Here is a 17,731-nt window from a genome sequence, read left to right as displayed (position 1 = left end):
ATAATCTGAAGAATCTTGCCTGAATACCAGAAGAACGTAAGAAAGTAACAGGACACTGCTCACCCCTCCATCCGATCCTCCCAGGGACAGTCCCCTCTCTGCTATTCTGTGGATGAAACAACAATCTCAAAACATAGCTTTTCCCCCAGTTCTTTACAGATGTTTTTGAAATACAACTTGTCACCATTAATAAGGAAGAAACAGAAAAGAAACATCCCCCTTGGACTCATAACAGGTAAATCAGCATAACAGGTGGCCTTCATTATCTGTGGAGTTTCATTCTCAAGGGTTCAAACTGCAGATTAAAAAAACTGTAGATGTGACCTTAAAAAGAGATAGAGAAAAGCATAGAGAAAAGCTATCCAGAATATTGTGTTCATGTAAAAAAAGGAGGGGGGGGGAGAGCTCCAAGCTAGAGTTACATAAACTTTTCTGCATGATCTGGACTCCGTTTAACAATTATTGAAATAAAATACTGCAGATAACGAGGGACACCTGTGCCACACACATTACTCAGAAAGAGGCAAAGCATTTGCTAGTAAAAATGGCAAAATCCAAAGCTGAGCGCTTACCCAGTCATTTCCAGGTAGGATTACTGCAAAAGTCAGCAACAAGTTTTGAATTGCAAGTGAGCAAAGGTTAGAAAAATCTAGTTTATTATCAATGAAATAATGTTCTGTGGGAAAATGGGAATCTATAGGCTGAATAGAGGAGTCTAAAGATGCAGTGGAGAGAATGAAAAGGGAGTGGGTGAAGTACCTTCTGTGATGAAAAGAGCTATTCATCTTTATTGAAAAAAGTGATAAAGCCCCTAATTAAAGCTTTCAGTTCTTTCTGTGTTTACCACTGAACACTAACCTTAGGGCCGATCAAGGTGTACTTTTCCAGCTAAAGTTTAGAGCAGCTGAATAGGGGAAGAATAACAGTTTAGGCCCGTGATGGTGAACCTATGGCATGTGGGCCACAGGTGGCACGCGGAGCCATATCTGAGGGAACACGAGGAGTTGCCTTATGTCAACTCCAGCGCACATGCACGCACTGGCAAGCTGATTTTTGGCCTTCCAGAGGGGGTGGGGGAGGCCATTTTTCGCCCTCCCCAGACTTCAGGAGGCTTTCCTAAACCTGGGGAGAGCGAAAAGTGGCCCAACAGGCTTACCGGAACTCCAGAGGCCTGCACGCATGCACAGGGGGGGATTGCATTATCCCCTCCCCCCCACATGGGTGTGGGCATGCGCATATGCGCTATTGCACACATGCGTACACTTTTGGCACTGAAGCAAAAATCGTTCACCATCACTGATTCAGGCTATCCAGGAAATAGGGCTGGCAAGGGAAAAATAGTATATGCAACTCATATTCCCAGCAGCATACTTTGTAACAAGGCCAAAATATATATTCATGCTGAGCTAATCAACATCTCATAGGAATATCACATGCTGAAAGAGAAGCATATAGTGCAGAGTATAAAACTGCATATACTTGAAATAAATATTGTGTTTATATACATAAACACACATACTCATTAATAGAAATACAGTATGTGTCCATGGAAGGTGTATCTAGATCACGTAAAAACTCTCGGCCCATGGGCCGGATGTGTCACACCCTGGCATGCCCACACCCAGTTTAGCGATGGGGGGAAAAGCCCCAATATGCCCCGTGATGCCGCCATGACAACCTGAGTTTGACACTCCTGATCCAAATAGACGAAACCATTCTAGATAGGCTTTCTGGATTTTTGGATCCAAATTCCAAAATATGAAAATACAACGGAGACAATTTGGAAACCTGGTTTTAAATTATGGCCAATAATTTATTTATTGTTAATAAACAAGTTAATACAGTTAGAGAGGAGTTATAATCTCATGTTTTAAAAGAAAACATTTGATTCTTTGGCCTTCCCTACCTTAATTCCATATCTGTTAAATGAAATAATAATGGCGGCCTATGTCACAAGCATGTTTGAATATAAATAGAATGCAGACCAAAAAGTATGTTTCATGTTATACCAGGGGAAAGGATGGAAGACATTTTAGATGTTATAGAACAAGAATCCCCTGATGTTTCACCAAAAGTCCTCTTGACTAGGACCGTGGCACGACAAAACTGCACTCGTCAAAATAGCGGTGATTAAACCGCGTCGCTAAAGCCGCGACGTCATCACCACCGTGAAAACAGCGTGGCGACAGAAGGGCGTTCTACATGCTTCGTTCCAGCTCAGCCATGGGGGGTCCAGCTCAGCCGCGGGGGGCAGCAGGAAGCCCCCGGGGGGCCTGGCAGCGGCGGCGGCTGAGGCTCTCCTGGGGCCGGCGAAGCGGGCTTGCCCGGCGGCGGCCGCCACCCGTCCAAGGAGATGTTGTTGAGGAAGAAGAGGGTGGCCTGCTTCCGCCGGGCAAGCCCACTTCGCCGGTCCCGGGAGAGCCTCAGCTGCTGCCGCTGCCAGACCCCCCCGTGGCTGAGCTGGACCCTTCCCGCGGGCTGCTGCTGCTGAGCAGCCCGCTTTGCCCCATGCCCACTGCCGCTGTCAGCTGGAGGAGGAGGGCTACCTTTGGAGGTACAGAGGCAAAGAACGAAGCATGTAGAACGCCCTTCTGTCGCCGCGCTATTGTCGCGGTGGTAGGGTCGTGTTTTTCTTAGCGCTTTGGATGCCGCGGATTTGCCTCTGCACTTATGTCGGCGCGGATAAGGGCTTCGCGGTTTTGTGGTGGAACCGACTAGGACTGGGAAAATTAGTGGAATGGGGAGTCTTTGCTGCTCTTTTGGCTGTTTTCTTATAGACATTTCATTACCTACCTAGGTAGAATCATCAATGTAAGTGAGCATGGGGTTTGCTCCCAGTTTATATACAATAGCTTGCCCTGTCAGTAATACTGGTATATGGTTTTTCCTTGTTATTTCCTTAATTAGGGATTGTTTTGTGCTTGATCCTTTGCCTGGTGCTCATTCCAGCTTATCTGGTTATTGGCTGTTGTAGAGGATATATCTTTTTAATTGTGTCTTTTGAATGGTGTGTAAATAATGTCTGATAATTTATACTAGAAGTCCTCATTTAAAGTGTGATTGTGACTGGTCATAAACTGAAAAATCATGTGACTGCATAACTTTATCCCATCTTAGTGACAACCCTCCTGGATGTCACTGTAAAAAAGAACTGCACAGGTTGTTAAAGAAGGATGTCACATGACTGCATAACTTTATCCCATCTTAGTGACAACCCTCCTGGATGTCACTGTAAAAAAGAACTGCACAGGTTGTTAAAGAAGGATGTCACATGACTGCAACTTCCAATTTCCTGTTAATATCCTCACTGACTTTGCTTGTGAGAAGCCAGCAGGAAAGTTGTAAATTATGATCACATGACTGTGGGGATGTTGCACCATCCGTAAGTATAAGATCCAGTCATAACTACCACTAGTTCAGAGTCATCGTAAGTTCAAACAGTCACTCAAGGGGGCATCTGTATACTGTTTACAAAACAAACAGAAAACACCACCACCACTCTATTCTAAAGTTTTTAACAAGGACATTCTGAAAAAAAAATATATTTACCTACGGATTTGCTCAGCTTCTTCCCTGCTAATTATGGAATCTGTTATTCCTCTTCCACACTTCCGAGGGGTACAGCCTAGATAATGCATAAGAAAAAAGAAGAAGACAGTATTTAAATGTATGTTTAAGTGTATGGTTTGCCAATTGCATAGTGGCAAATAGGACAGCACTCCAGAGGGTCAACATCACTGCCTAGAGGATCATTGGTTGCCCTCTCCCCTTTTTGGAAGAGCTTTATAGCTCCCGCTGCCTTAAGAAAGTTCAAAACATTCTCAAAGATCCATCTCATCTTGGGCACTTTTTTTTTTTTTTTTTTTTTGGAATTATTACCATCTGGCAGACGGTACAGGATGATAAAAACTAGGACAAACAGGCTGAATCCCAGGGCAATAGCCATACTGAATTCTACGGTATAGTGCAATATTGGATTTTCAATTTCAATTATATAGAATGTAAAGGATGTATATATATGATTTCATTTTTATAATTGTAATGTACACTGAAGACAGCATTTAATTTCGTTGTACCATGTGCAATGACAATAAAGTAAACTAAACTAAACTAAATATTTTTCACTGCTGTACCTGTCTTTAAAGATATTACAGACAGTCAGGGTGGATAAAAATCGATATTTTTTTTAAAAAAAATCAGATTTAAATTGGATTTTGTTTTATTTAAAACAGATTTGTTTTATTTTTATCAAATTCATTTTAATAAAATGCTTCTGGAGTAAAAATCTATCTAAAGATAGTTTTCTATTTAAGATACATTAATAATTTAGTTTATTCAGCATGAAATGGAGCTAAGTTTTGTAGCATGGTTGTATATTCTGCAATATTGGGACTATCGGTGAGTCAACAGCAGGTCAGACGTGGAACTGCTACGGAACAGAGATGACAGTTGCTCTTTAAAACTTATGATTTAAATTGAGTTGATTTAAATCAAGCCTTTTTACTAGTGATTTAAATCGTGATTTAAACAGACTTGATTTAAATCAAACCCACCCTGCAGACAGCTGTATTACTTGAAATGACTGATCCATCAGTAGTAGATCAAATCCATCACAACTTATACATTGCTATCATTACACCTCATACTTTTATTTAATTCTCATAATAATTATTGTATCTTATGAAAAAACAACTGTCCATTTCAATTTCCTCCACCATTTTTCTTGGTTTCATGCATTAGCTGAAGAATCTGACTTTCTAATTCTCAAAATTATACAAATTATTGTTAAAAAGTCTATATTTCTTTCCCCACACAAATTATCCTGATATAATAATAAACATTGTAACAAATCTAAGTAATGTTTTTTTGCCTAATTCGTCAAAAGAATTTTGATCTGTTTGGAAGAATTCACTGGTGCCAATTTTTACTTGAATATAAAAGACAGTTATCTCCAACTTTGCAAATCTTTATATTTTTGTTAGGAGCTTCAAGTAGCTGAAGTTAATATTCTATCCTGTTGGTTTTACTTCTTGGACATTTACAAAACTATCATATTTCAAGGAGCATCTGGGGAACAACTATTGATTCAACTTCGTCAAGTGAAATAAACAAATACTGAATTACAAGCTTGATCTTTCAGAGTAAATTAGACTCTTGAGACCAACTTTTCCTGTACTCTTAAAGAGTAAAAATGACAGGAGAAAAAAAATGATCTATCTGCAGCGGACACTTCAATCGTGGTATTTTAAGGAAAAAAAATATTGAAACATATACTAGAGAACTCTGCAGCATTTTATGTTCGATTCTAAAAAAGAATTTGGGGGTACCAGTCTGCAATCTAGGCAGTTTATATAAGATTAAAAACCAAACAGAAAAAGACCAGCAAGATAAAACAATAGGAAACCACAATAAAACAAGGCTGAAATCATACCAATAAGTTGAACTTATCTACTCCCGTGGTCTAATGCCTGGGGATGAACCAGATTTTCAAGGCTTTATGAAAGGACAGCAGGGACCATCTGAATCAGGGAGAGAGTGGGCAGCTGTTTCATACAGCAGGCATTGTGACAGAGAAAGCACAATCCCTATTAGACAGTATTGCTTCATGGAGGCTATCCAAACAAGTCCCTCCTGTCATATCTTGTCAGTCAGGCAGAAAGAATTGAAGACAGGAAATCTAATCTATAATTTGAATCTGTACCATATAGAGATTTATAAATAGCATCCTGTAATTTGAAGTATTTAGAAGAGTACAGGAAGCAAGTGCATTTTGCATACTATGGCTACCAATGCTGCCACATTCTGGATCAGATGTAACTTCCTGATAGCCTCCAAGGGCAGCCTTATGCACAGCACATTACAATAGTCCAAACTGAAAGTGACCAAGGCATAAGTGACCATGAACAAACCAATCCAGGGAGAAGCCCAAGCAGTACACAAGATGGTTTTATGCAAAAGCCCTTCTCACCATAGCTGCCATCTGCTCTTCAAAGTCCAAGAGAAACCAAAAATCTACACCAGTTGTGTCTGGAGAAATGCAACTCCAACACCCCAAATAGAGGTCCCAGGATCCAGGGACCCCCTAGAATCCATTGCCACTCAATTTAGTTTCTTTTCAGATCCAGGCTCCCATGGCCTCCAGATACTAGTACAAAAAATCCATCACTTGAATGGCCATGAGGTGAGATTCATACATGGGTGTCATCAGTATATTGATCATCCTTAGCTGCATGACAACAGATGAGCCCACCTGGTGAGTCCATATAAATGTTAACTAGGAGCAAATAGTACTTTAAACAGATCTCTGAGGAATCCTGGACAGAGTTTTAGCCTTCTCAAAACTAAAGCAGATAAAACAAAGCAGCATTACACAAGTTTAGGAAGAGATAGTATTGCAGTAAATTACCAAAGCAATAGATAAATCCTGAAAAAGGCTAGAGATAAATTACAGTTCCCAGGATTCTCATCAAGGTTACAGTTAGATGTGATTTAGGCAAGCATCAAACTGAATTTTGATATACAGTATTTAAAAAACTTTACTGTCAGATTAGAGAATAGGGAACCCTGTCAAATATATCTCACAGGTGCCCCCAAGTGGAATCTTGGTAATATGAAAATTGCAACAGAAATGCAAAAAAAAGAAAGAAAGAAAGAAAGAAAGAAAGAAAGAAAGAAAGAAAGAAAGAAAAGAAAGAAAGAAAAGGAAAAATAGAGCAACCATTCAGAAACAGACTGAATTAATCCAGCAGAGTATGATCAAAATATATTCATTTAAGAATATATATTAGACTGGGTCCAAATAAAATATTTTAAAAAGTTAAAATACTTCAAAATTAAATTCATTTTAGTATTGAAAATGCAAACCTCCCCTTTGAAAGCATGTTAAAACTGTAATTTCACCCTTAAAAACCAATACAAATGGGAACCCCCACCACAAATAAATGAACCTAAAAACATTATCCCACAAACTGAGCATGCATCCACCAAGCCCAAAAGCGCAAATGTGAGATATATATCCTACACATTCTTTCATTCTGTATGAAATCAAATATCTAGCTCCTCAGTTATAAGCATTATTTTTTATTCTGATTTTTAATTCTAATTTTAACTTAGTGATTCTGAAGATGCAAAATCACAATTATGAATAATGAACTGTTATAAAAACTCCTGTTTTTACAGAAGATGAACTTTTGAATCAGATTATAGTGGCACAAGCAGGCAACTATAAGAATCATGGGAGCTGAATTTAAGAGAGAAATCATATAAAAATATACGGATCCAAGACATACTGTATTTTTCGGAGTATAAGATGCACCAGAGTATAAGACGCACCAAGGTTTTGAAGAGGCAAATTTAAAAAACAAGTAGGTAGATAGATAGAGGGATAGAGATGGAGAGAGAGAGAGAAATATAGTAGGTAGGTAGGGATAGAGAAAGAGAGTAGGTAGGTAGAGGGATAGAGAGAGAGAAATAGAGAGAGAGAGAAATACAGTAGATAGGTAGGGAGAAAGAGAGTAGGTAGATAGAGCAGGGGAGAGAGAGAGAGAAATACAGTAGATAAGTAGGGAAAGAAAGAGAGTAGGTAAGTAGGTAGGTGTTTCCAGGTGTATTTATCTATGTGCTGGAGAAGGAAATCGCTGACAATTTGCGACTTTGTTTCTGCTGGGACAGCACTTGATCAATGTAATTCTCATCAATCAGTTAGAGCTTTTCCAAAAGGGAAAAAAAGTTTTTGCACTCTGCAAACCTCCCCAAAAAAGGCATGAATAGCCTTGGGGGGGGGGGGGGCTTGCAGAATGCTCGGGGGGGGGGGGGGGGAGAATGAGAAAAAAACAGGCTGCTTTTCATGAAAATGGGCCTCTTTTTTGTCAAAGAAATTGCATACATAGTCTTATGGAGGCTTATAGAGTGCTCCTGGGGGCTGGGGGGACAAAAAACGGCCCGTTGTTTGCTCATTTCTGCCCTTCACAGCCCCCAGGAGCTGTCTGAAAGCCTCCATAAGGGTATGCACAGGAAGGGGCGGGACTTTGGGAGGCAAAAAAAAATGCTGTATTCAGTGTATAAGACACACCCAGATTTTCAGTCTCTTTTTTGAGGAAAAAAGGTGTGTCTTATACTCCGAAAAATATGATAGGTTGTCGAGAAGTTTAAAATTTTACATGCTTATTTTATGGGAAAGTTTCCTATGCACCCAAAAAATGCCATCTGACTCCAGAGACTCAACAGAACTGGAAAGTAACATCAGCAACATGGTGTAAAACCATGGATATTTGGGATAGATTCAGGTTTGCTTTATACATTTCCCATTTTATGCCATAGCAGCACTGACTGCATAGTTTTCTTTTCCTTCTGCATCCTTTATAGATGCAGCCTGTGAGATGACACTCCTTTGAGTGTCCCTCCACTGACCCTCTTTTGTAAAATCCCCCCTCCCCCCAAAATATAAGGCTATAATGAAATTCAGGTTTTTGCACTTATGTATTGCTAATAGTACATGATTTTAATTATAACATCTCTCTGAGTGAATATATCCTATGACTCTCCAAAGGGAACACTAAGAAGTCATAGAGAGGCTTCTCCCAGATACTAGAAAAAACAGCCTTTGAACTCCTATGAAAAACCAGAAGAACCATAGCTTGAATTAATAACACTGAGAATTGATCTTTAGTTTTTTGTACACATTAAGAAGATCCATGTGATGGCACAGCATGGTTGTAGTCCATGATTTCATAATCCATGTACAATTTTCTGCCATATTTGCAATGTACAATATATACAGTGTAATTTTTTTTTAAAACTTGGTTTAATTATATGAATCATACTAGGTGATTTGTCCATGCTGGAAAGGATCTATATAAGATTTATGAACATCAGTGAATCACAGTTATGCTTTTGCCTCATTGCAGCATATATTAGAGAAATGATCTGTAATTTAAAGGATATTTTGATTGAAATCTTCTGTAAAAATATGGAGGATCCATGCTTCATGCCAGTAGTTTGTAACAATAAATCAGCAATTTTATCTGTGTGGTTTATAAACAGAAACATACCTAATGGTTGGGCTTGAGGTCAATCTCATACCTAAATCTAAATCCAATTCAATACTGGCATTGATCCATGGCTCAACAGCATCATCATAATACATACAGTTCTGCCCGTTGTGGTCCGGCAGCGGCCTGCGGAGCTCACAGCAGAGTTGGACAGCGAGGAGGTTGGAGAGGAACATGGGACAGTCCTGAAATCTGGGGAAGGCTAGGACAAGGACTCTACAATGGAGGCAGAGAGGGGGCCAGGGCTATCTGGGTGTTACGTACTGCCTCTGGAGCTGCAAGAGTTGGACAGCAGCAAGGCAGAGGAACAGGCTCCACCTGTTCCCAGGGTACGCATGCGCAGAGCTGCCAGAAGGCAAGAACAGTTAAAACAGAAGGGACGATTCAGTTGTCAGGTTTGGAACTGATTGGCCTATGGGGGGGGGGGGGTCTGGATTCTTTTACTGCCAGTTCGCTCAGGGATGTACTTTGTGTGTGCTTGATGCGCAGTAGTAAACAAATTGTTTCTGCGCGTACACAGAAGCAAAAGACATGATGGCACTACAGCACCACCGATAGAACCGGTTCGGGAGCATGGGCAGCCGAGTTACTACCTATTTGGCCGAACCAGTCTGAACCGGTAGGAACCCACCTCTAGATTAGCTCCTCCCATAGGATATAAAGGAAGAGCAAAGGCACATGAGCCTTTTCAGGAAGCAACTTGGTTCATGCTGATCAGTTTATCTTTTGAAAATATGTTTGGACTCTTTGCTCTTTGTGGTCTTGCCAAGCTAATTGCCATTTAAGTCTTTGGCAGCCTTATGCTGACAGACTTTGGCAGCCTACTGTAGAACCTTTACTATTATTTGGAATTCAATACGGGCTGTGAATGAATAGAATTTTCAGCCTTTGAAATAAAAAGAGTTTTTTGGGACTTCATCGTGTATTTTTATTGTATCAGGAAGCCTAGGTCAGAACAATGCCCATGTATGTGCTTTCTTACTTCCGTTTATGAAAATCCCATGTAAGGATCTTTTAGAATATAGTTTTGAACTTTGGTGGTACCTAGAAACATTGTCACTGACTTTTAGAAGTCTCTAAACCCGAATATAAATTCTGGACATAAGGTAGGATATTGTGTAGAAATCATGAAAGATTGCGTGCATCTTATTTTATAAAAATATTTTTGTGCCACTGTAAAATATTGAATTATAGATAGTCCTTGAGTTATAACTATAATTGATCCTGGCAATCATGGTTATAAATCATGATGGTTGTAAAGTGGATTATCATGGGACTAGACCTATTTTAATGATCTTTTTTCCATTGGTTGTTAAACAAAGCTATTATTTGCTATGGCTGGTTTTTGCAATAAAGGAAATAAACACTGGTTTCCAGTAAAACTGAGATAAATCACAGACATGTAACCATGTGGTGCTGCAAATAAAAGATTATTAGAAGCAAAGAAAGGAAATAGACTTGGTTTATTGCATCACTTGGTTAAAATAGAAATGTTATTATTTTTGGTAATCCCTTAATAGGGTTTTGCTGACATCAGGACTGGAATGACAAGGTTTTAAGAATTTGTTTACAGAACAGAGATGGAATACAGGAAGAAAAGATCACTTGTTGTATTTTAAGAGAAGATGATAAGTTACTACAATTGTTTATAATTGTGATGAATTTATATGTGGGAATTGTTAGAGTAGATAAATGAGTATGTTTGACTCGGAGGACCTGCTGGGGAAGGCGGGAGGAACCGGGGTGGTTGGGGGGACCATGGACATGGGAGTGGGTCGGAGCATAGCGGTCGTGACAGGGAGAGGCAGATATGGCGGGGACCTTAGGGCTGGCCATTACTGGGGAAGGAGGGTTCGCTACATTACAGAGATCCCTCCTTCCGGCCCTAGGAGTCCCACTCCAAGACCAGATGGCGCGAGTAGTCAGGACCCTGGTCTCAGGCTGTTGTCGCTAAATGCCAGGTCTGTTGTTCACAAAGCTCCCCTCGTCCGGGACTTAATTGTTGACGAGAGGGCAGACCTGGCATGTATTACTGAAACCTGGCTGGGCACAGAAGGAGGAGTCCCCCTTGTAGAGATGTGCCCAGAGGGATTTCAGGTGCTTCATCAGCCGAGAGCCCAGGGAAGGGGTGGCGGTGTGGCTATTGTAATCCGGGAGTCTCTGTTACCTCGTAGGGTCCCTGCTCCGGAGCTTGTCGGGTGTGAGTCTCTGCTGATAAAGTTGGACCTCAAGGGTCAAGTGGGTTTGCTGCTAACGTACCTGCCTCCCAACTGCGTTGCAGCATCCCTCCCCTCGCTCCTCGAGTCAGTAGCCGAGTTGGCAGTTGAGTTCCCCAGGCTTATAGTTCTGGGGGATTTCAACTTGCCATCGCTCGGTGAACGCTCTGATGGGGCGCAGGAGTTCATGGCCTCCATGACGGCCATGGGCTTGACCCAAGTAATTCGGGGCCCAACCCATGCAGCGGGTCACATGCTCGACCTCGTATTCCTCTCGGAGCAGTGGATGTGTGATCTTGGTCTGAGGGGTAATGAGATCATACCCCTGTCGTGGTCAGACCATTGCCTACTGAGGCTTGACTTCCGGAGGCCAAACCCCCACCGTAGGGAGGAAGAACCGACCAGGTGGTTCCGCCCCAGGCGACTTATGGATCCTCTGAGGTTCCAGACGGAGCTTGGGGTTATTCCTGATACCCTCGCCCACAGTTCGGCGGAGACTCTGGCTGCCGCCTGGTACTCGGCGGCGTCGGAGTCTCTCGACCGGATTGCGCCACTACGGCCCCTCCGGGTCAGTGGATCCCGGAGAGTTCCCTGGTTTACCGAGGAACTCCGGGAGAAGAAACGCCGGAGGAGATGCCTAGAGCACCAGTGGAGGTCCGATAGGTCCGAGGCAAGCCGAGCACTCTTAACTACTTGCACCAAGGACTATGTCCGAACATTAAGAGCTGCGAAAAGATCATATATTTCTTCCTTGGTTGCGTCCGCCGAGTCACGCCCAGCCGCCCTGTTCAGGATAACCCGCTCCCTCCTTAATAGGAGGGAGGCGGGAAACCCCTTGCAGGGTAGGGCTGAGGATTATGCTCAATTCTTGGCGGACAAAGTAGCTCGGCTTCGATCGGACCTGGACTCCACCGCAGTAGATCCAGCTGAGACGCAGGGGGACCATCTGTTACATCAGCTCTGGGTTGAGTTCCAGGAAGTTGCCTCAGGGGATGTGGACAAGGCCATTCGAGCTGTAAGTGCCTCCACTTGTATTCTGGACCCGTGTCCCTCCTGGCTGGTGGCTAACAGCAGGGAGGTGACACATGGCTGGATCCAGGCGGTTGTCACCGCCTCTCTTCGGGAGGGGCACTTCCCCGCCGTACTTAAAACGGCGGTGGTGAGACCCCTCCTGAAGAAGCCATCGTTAGATCCAGCCATTTTAAATAACTTTCGTCCTGTCTCCAACCTTCCCTTTATCGGGAAGGTTGTTGAGAAGGTGGTGGCCTTTCAGCTTCAACGGGCCTTGGAGGAAGCTAGTTATCTTGACCCCTTCCAGTCCGGCTTCAGGCCTGGTTACAGCACAGAAACCGCTTTGGTCGCATTGACCGATGATCTCTGGAGGGCCAGAGATGGAGGCTATGCGTCCATCCTGGTTCTCCTGGACCTCTCAGCGGCTTTCGATACCATCGACCATGGTATCCTTCTGCGACGACTGCGGGAGGTGGGAGTGGGAGGCACTGTCCTACGGTGGTTCTCCTCCTACCTCTCGGACAGGTCGCAGTCGGTGTTAGTTGGGGGGCAGAGATCGTCCCTGAGGCCCCTAACATGTGGGGTACCCCAGGGTTCGGTCCTATCACCCCTACTATTTAACATATACATGAAACCGCTGGGCGAGATCATTCGGAGGCACGGGATAAAATACCACCAATATGCGGACGATACACAATTGTATCTGTCCGCCCCGTGCCAACTCAATGAAGCGGTGGACGTGATGAACCAGGGTCTGGAGGCTGTTAAGGACTGGATGAGTGCTAACAAACTGGTACTCAACCCGGATAAGACCGAGTGGCTGTTGTGTTTCCCCCCCAATAATTTGGCTAATACACCAACACTTAGGCTGGGGGGTCAAATTTTATACCCCTCAGATAGGGTCCGCAACTTAGGAGTCCTCCTGGATCCACAGCTGACTTTTGATCACCAGCTGTCGGCTGTGACCAGGGGGGCATTTGCCCAGGTTCGCCTGGTCCGCCAGTTGCGGCCCTACTTAGATCGGGGGGCTCTCACAGCAGTCACTCGAGCCCTTGTGATCTCTAGGCTGGAATACTGCAATGGGCTCTACATGGGGTTGCCCCTGAAGTGCATCCGGCGACTACAGTTAGTCCAAAATGCAGCCGCGCGAGTGATAGTGGGCGCACCACGGTTCGCCCACGTTACACCTGTCCTCCGCGAGCTGCACTGGCTACCTGTTGGTCTCCGGGTGCGCTTCAGGATACTGATGACCATCTTTAAAGCACTCCATGGTAGTGGATCTGGGTACTTGAGAGACCGCCTTCTGCCGATTACCTCCCTAAATCGACCAATTAGATCTCACAGACTGGGCCTCCTCCGAATTCCATCTGCCAGTCAATACCGACTGGCGACCACGCGGAGGAGAGCCTTTTCTGTTGCTGCTCCAACCCTATGGAACGAGCTCCCCATGGAGATCCGCACCCTCACCACTATCCAGACCTTCCGCGCAGCCCTCAAGATCTGGCTCTCCCAGCAGGCCTGGGGATAGGTTCCTAATTACCCGCCCGAGTGTTTGACTGTTGAATGAAAGTTGGGTTTTTATTACTTTTCTGTTGTTCACATATTGTTTTGTTTTGACCTTGCACCTCCCCTCCCTTGTCGTTGTAAGCCGCCCTGAGTCCCCTCAGGGAAAAGGGCGGCATATAAATCCCAATAAATACCTAAATACCTAAAAAATACCTAAAAAAATATGTGTATGTGTGTGTATGCGCGCGCACACACACACTGTTTCCCTGAAAATAAGACCTCTCCGGATAATAAGCCCAATTGGGCTTTTGAGCGCATGTGCTAAAATAAGACCTCCCCTGAAAATAAGCCCTCCCCAAAAATATTGCAACACAGCAGCAGCCATGAGATGACCAGGCTTGCTGTCTCCTGCATCTCAAAAATAATAAGACCTCCCAGAAAATAAGGCCAAGGGCTTATTTCGGGGTTCAAAAGAAAATAAGACCCTGTCTTATTTTCGGGGAAACATGGTACATACACACATATACATACACATACATATATACATATACCATATTTTTCCAGACTATAAGACGCCCCGGAATATAAGACACAAGATTTTGAAGAGGTAAACAAGAAAAAACCATTTTTGTCCTCCTTGGCCCCTAGGAGCACGCAAAGGATTTGGGAGGCCTGCAGAGTGCTCCTGGGGGCTGGGGAGCACAAAAATGCAAAACATGGGGATTTGGGGGATGCCAAAAACAGGGCATGCAAAGGGTTTGAGAGGCTTGCAGAGTGCTCCTGAGGGCTGGGTAGGGCAAAAACACCCCCCCTTTTTTTTGCTAAAAATAGGCAAAAATGGGGTTTTGGCCTCCCTAACCACCGAGGAATTCCATTTTTGCTTTCCCCAGCCCCCAGGAGCACTCTGAAAGCCTTCCAAACCCTCTGTGCAAAAAACAAACCTGTTTTAGTGAAAATGGGGAGCCACAGAGCAGAGTTACCAGAGGCCAAAAATGGTTGCATTCAGTATATAAGATACACCAACATTTCCATCCTCTTTTAGGGGAAAAATAGTGTGTCTTATACTCTGAAAAGTATGGTATATGCACAGTACATACATAGACACACAGACACACACACACTTTACTATATTCTTATTTTTCTTTTCTTTATTTTTCTACTTTTTTCTTTTAGTTTGCATTAATTTTTTAATCATTGTAATTATCATTTTAATAAATAAATTATTTAATTTAATTTAAATAAATTTACTATTAAAAAGCATCAATGCAGGTCATATTATTCAATACCTTCAAACCGTTTATGGCTGTCATAATCCTCTGAGCAGGGTACTTCAATGAATTTGTCTGGGATGCTTTCACCATGATGAGCCAATACTTCTGTAACTCCATCTTCACTGAACAAGTAGCTTCTACTCAAAAGATAACCCAGCATGGCAGATGAGAGAAGGAAAGCTGCTGTTAACCATTTTCGCCGTGCATCTTTCTGAGTATTATCTTTCACGCCACTGAAAACAGAACAAGATGCTTTTATTCTTTTCTTTAATACATATTTTGACTTTGGATTTTACAATGAAGTTTTAAAACCTATGTCTGGCCTTCATACTTTTACTGTGTATTATTTTTTCATCATTATTTTAATTTTAAAATGTCTGTCTTTTGATTATAGTACACCATGTAGTATCAGCTGATCTGGGAAAATGCTATATTGAAGAGCAGAACATGCATTTTAAAAAACAATAAATATAATTCATACAATATGCACTTCTTTAAACATAAAACTAGTGAAATACACTTGTATTCAATAACATAGGCTCAATGGCTGCATCTTTAATACAAAAGCCTCATTCACATCAAGTAAGAAATATCATTTTCTGAATCTTGGGCTTGGGGAAAAATAGCCTTTAGCTATTAAAATTCCCGATAATGTACACTTAATACGTTATGGCTTACTAAAAAAATACATGTTTTCTGAAATATCAAAGAGAACTGAAACACCTGACTTCTACCTCTTTTTTAAAATTCAGTGATTTGTAGTAAGTTACAGAAAGTATTAGTATAAACTGCTATACAGACCTAGAACAGTATGTGGTTTAGATTTTGGATTTGCACTGGACAGACCCAGGTTCAAGGTTTCACACAAAGAGAATTCACTGTTTGACTTGGGAGACAATTCGGTCTTAGTCAACCTATCTCAAAGAATTGTTGTGAAGACGAAATGTGCACTTAATATTATTTTTATCTAGCTCTTCCCCCACGGCCTTTCTTATTTATATCCTCACAAGGACTTGCAAATATTAAGTTGTCCACATGTAAGAAATTCAAGATTACCCAGAAACTTCTGTGGCTGAGTAAGGAAATAGTTAGGGTATTTCTGGCCTAAATCCAGTGCTCTACTAGTACAGTAAGGATACTAGGCAGAAGTCATTAAGGCAATTCTTTAGGACAGAGGAACGCCATGATCCAGAAGAAACATAAAAGTTTCATAAAAGATAGTATTGTCCAAGTAACCACACAAGCATCAAAAGGAAGCGGAAATTCTTTTAATGAACTTAACTATTCCATAGAGTTCTTTTTTTATTCAGCTACCCATGTCATGGATATGACTCATGAATATTTATCAGCACTGCTGAAATATTATAATTTTCCCACTTTTCCTGCAGCATATTCTCAACATGGGAACTCATACAAATAGTCCTTGACTTACAACAGTTCATTTTTACCATGGCACTGAAAAAAGTGATCAATTTTCACATTTTCAATCATTGCAGGATCCCCATGGTCACATGATCAAAATTCAGACCCTTGGTAACTGACACATATTTATGATGGTTGCAATGTCCTGGGATCACGTGATTCCCTTTTGCGACCTTCTACCAAGGAAAGTCAATGGGGAAGCCAGATTTGCTTAACGACCGAATTACTAACTTACTCACCTGCAGTGATTCACTTAACAATGGTGACAACCAAGGTCGTAAAATAGGGAAAAAACTCAATGCCTCACTTAGCAACACAAATTTTGGTCTCAAATATGGTCGTAAATTGAGGACTACCTGAATAAAGTAGTTTGTCTAGAATCCAGCTATCAATACCATCTTAAACGAAGGGAAAGGAGAAAGCTTTTTTCTCATAAGCAGATTCCAACCTGTCACCTTATTATTAACCTTATTAATAAGAATCTTATTGCAGGAATCCAACTCAGTCCAACTAGAAATTATTAAGAGCTGCCTTGTGATAGATTCTACATAAGGGGTCACCAACCTTTCCAACCCCAGGGACCAATAAATTCATAATTTTAAATCCCACGGACCATTAATATATTTTTTAAAAAAGGTAACTAGTATTTAGTGCAATATAAAAAATGCAAATTATTTTTAGCGGATCACCAAAATTTTCTCACGGACCACTGGTTGGTGACCACTGTTCTAGATTCATCATGTCGGTAGAAGTCCTGAGCCTTCAAAACACAAAATACCCCAAACTGATACCCTATGGATTTGTGTGATTTATTGAGGCAGCCCTCAATCCGGCCCCCAAGGACTTCTAAATACAGCCAGCTCTGTCCTAGGTGGATAGATTTTGGAAAGCGTTGTCCACCTCGATGGAGAGCGCGCCAGGCTGGGCAAAGAGCTGTAGGAGGAGTGAAACAAGCCAGGCGGGATGGGAAAGATGAAGCACTTATTCTCTCCCATGCGCAACACTGAGCCATAACGGGCAGCTATTAAGCACCCAGTCACCCTTCGCACCTGCTGCACTGACGACGCTCTTCCGCTCGAACCGCCGCACCTGCACCGCCACTCTCCGGAGCCCTCCCAGCCGGCCGACGCTGAGGCGCCATGGATCCAATGAAGCCGCTCTACCTAGATCTGAGGATGCTACCTTCGAGGATTGGAGGGGGCGGGGACGGAGGAAGGCATCGGCCAATAGGCTTTTCACAGCATCCGACCCGGAA

General features: G+C 42.5%; 1 protein-coding gene across 1 annotated transcript in view; it reads right to left on the bottom strand.

The window, feature by feature from the left end:
* Positions 1 to 17,684, bottom strand: part of OGFOD3 (2-oxoglutarate and iron dependent oxygenase domain containing 3) — a 46,842-nt gene extending 29,158 nt beyond the window's left edge. The window contains exons 1-4 of the mRNA XM_014057277.2: positions 17,526 to 17,684; positions 15,070 to 15,287; positions 3,550 to 3,625; positions 64 to 106 (exon numbers count right to left, since the gene is read on the bottom strand). Coding sequence (XP_013912752.2) covers positions 64 to 106; positions 3,550 to 3,625; positions 15,070 to 15,287; positions 17,526 to 17,617 — 429 coding nt within the window. The 5' untranslated portion in view covers positions 17,618 to 17,684. The remainder of the gene's footprint in view (positions 1 to 63; positions 107 to 3,549; positions 3,626 to 15,069; positions 15,288 to 17,525) is intronic.
* Between the last annotated feature and the right edge of the window lie 47 nt (positions 17,685 to 17,731).

Source organism: Thamnophis sirtalis, unplaced genomic scaffold (genome assembly GCF_051295495.1).
Source record: "Thamnophis sirtalis isolate CommonGarterSnake01/CBP01778 unplaced genomic scaffold, rThaSir2_p1.2 scaffold_3, whole genome shotgun sequence".
Taxonomy (NCBI): Eukaryota; Metazoa; Chordata; class Lepidosauria; order Squamata; family Natricidae; genus Thamnophis; species Thamnophis sirtalis.
The sequence above is the reverse complement of the archived record's forward strand: the minus strand, read 5'-3'. Positions and strand labels throughout refer to the sequence as shown.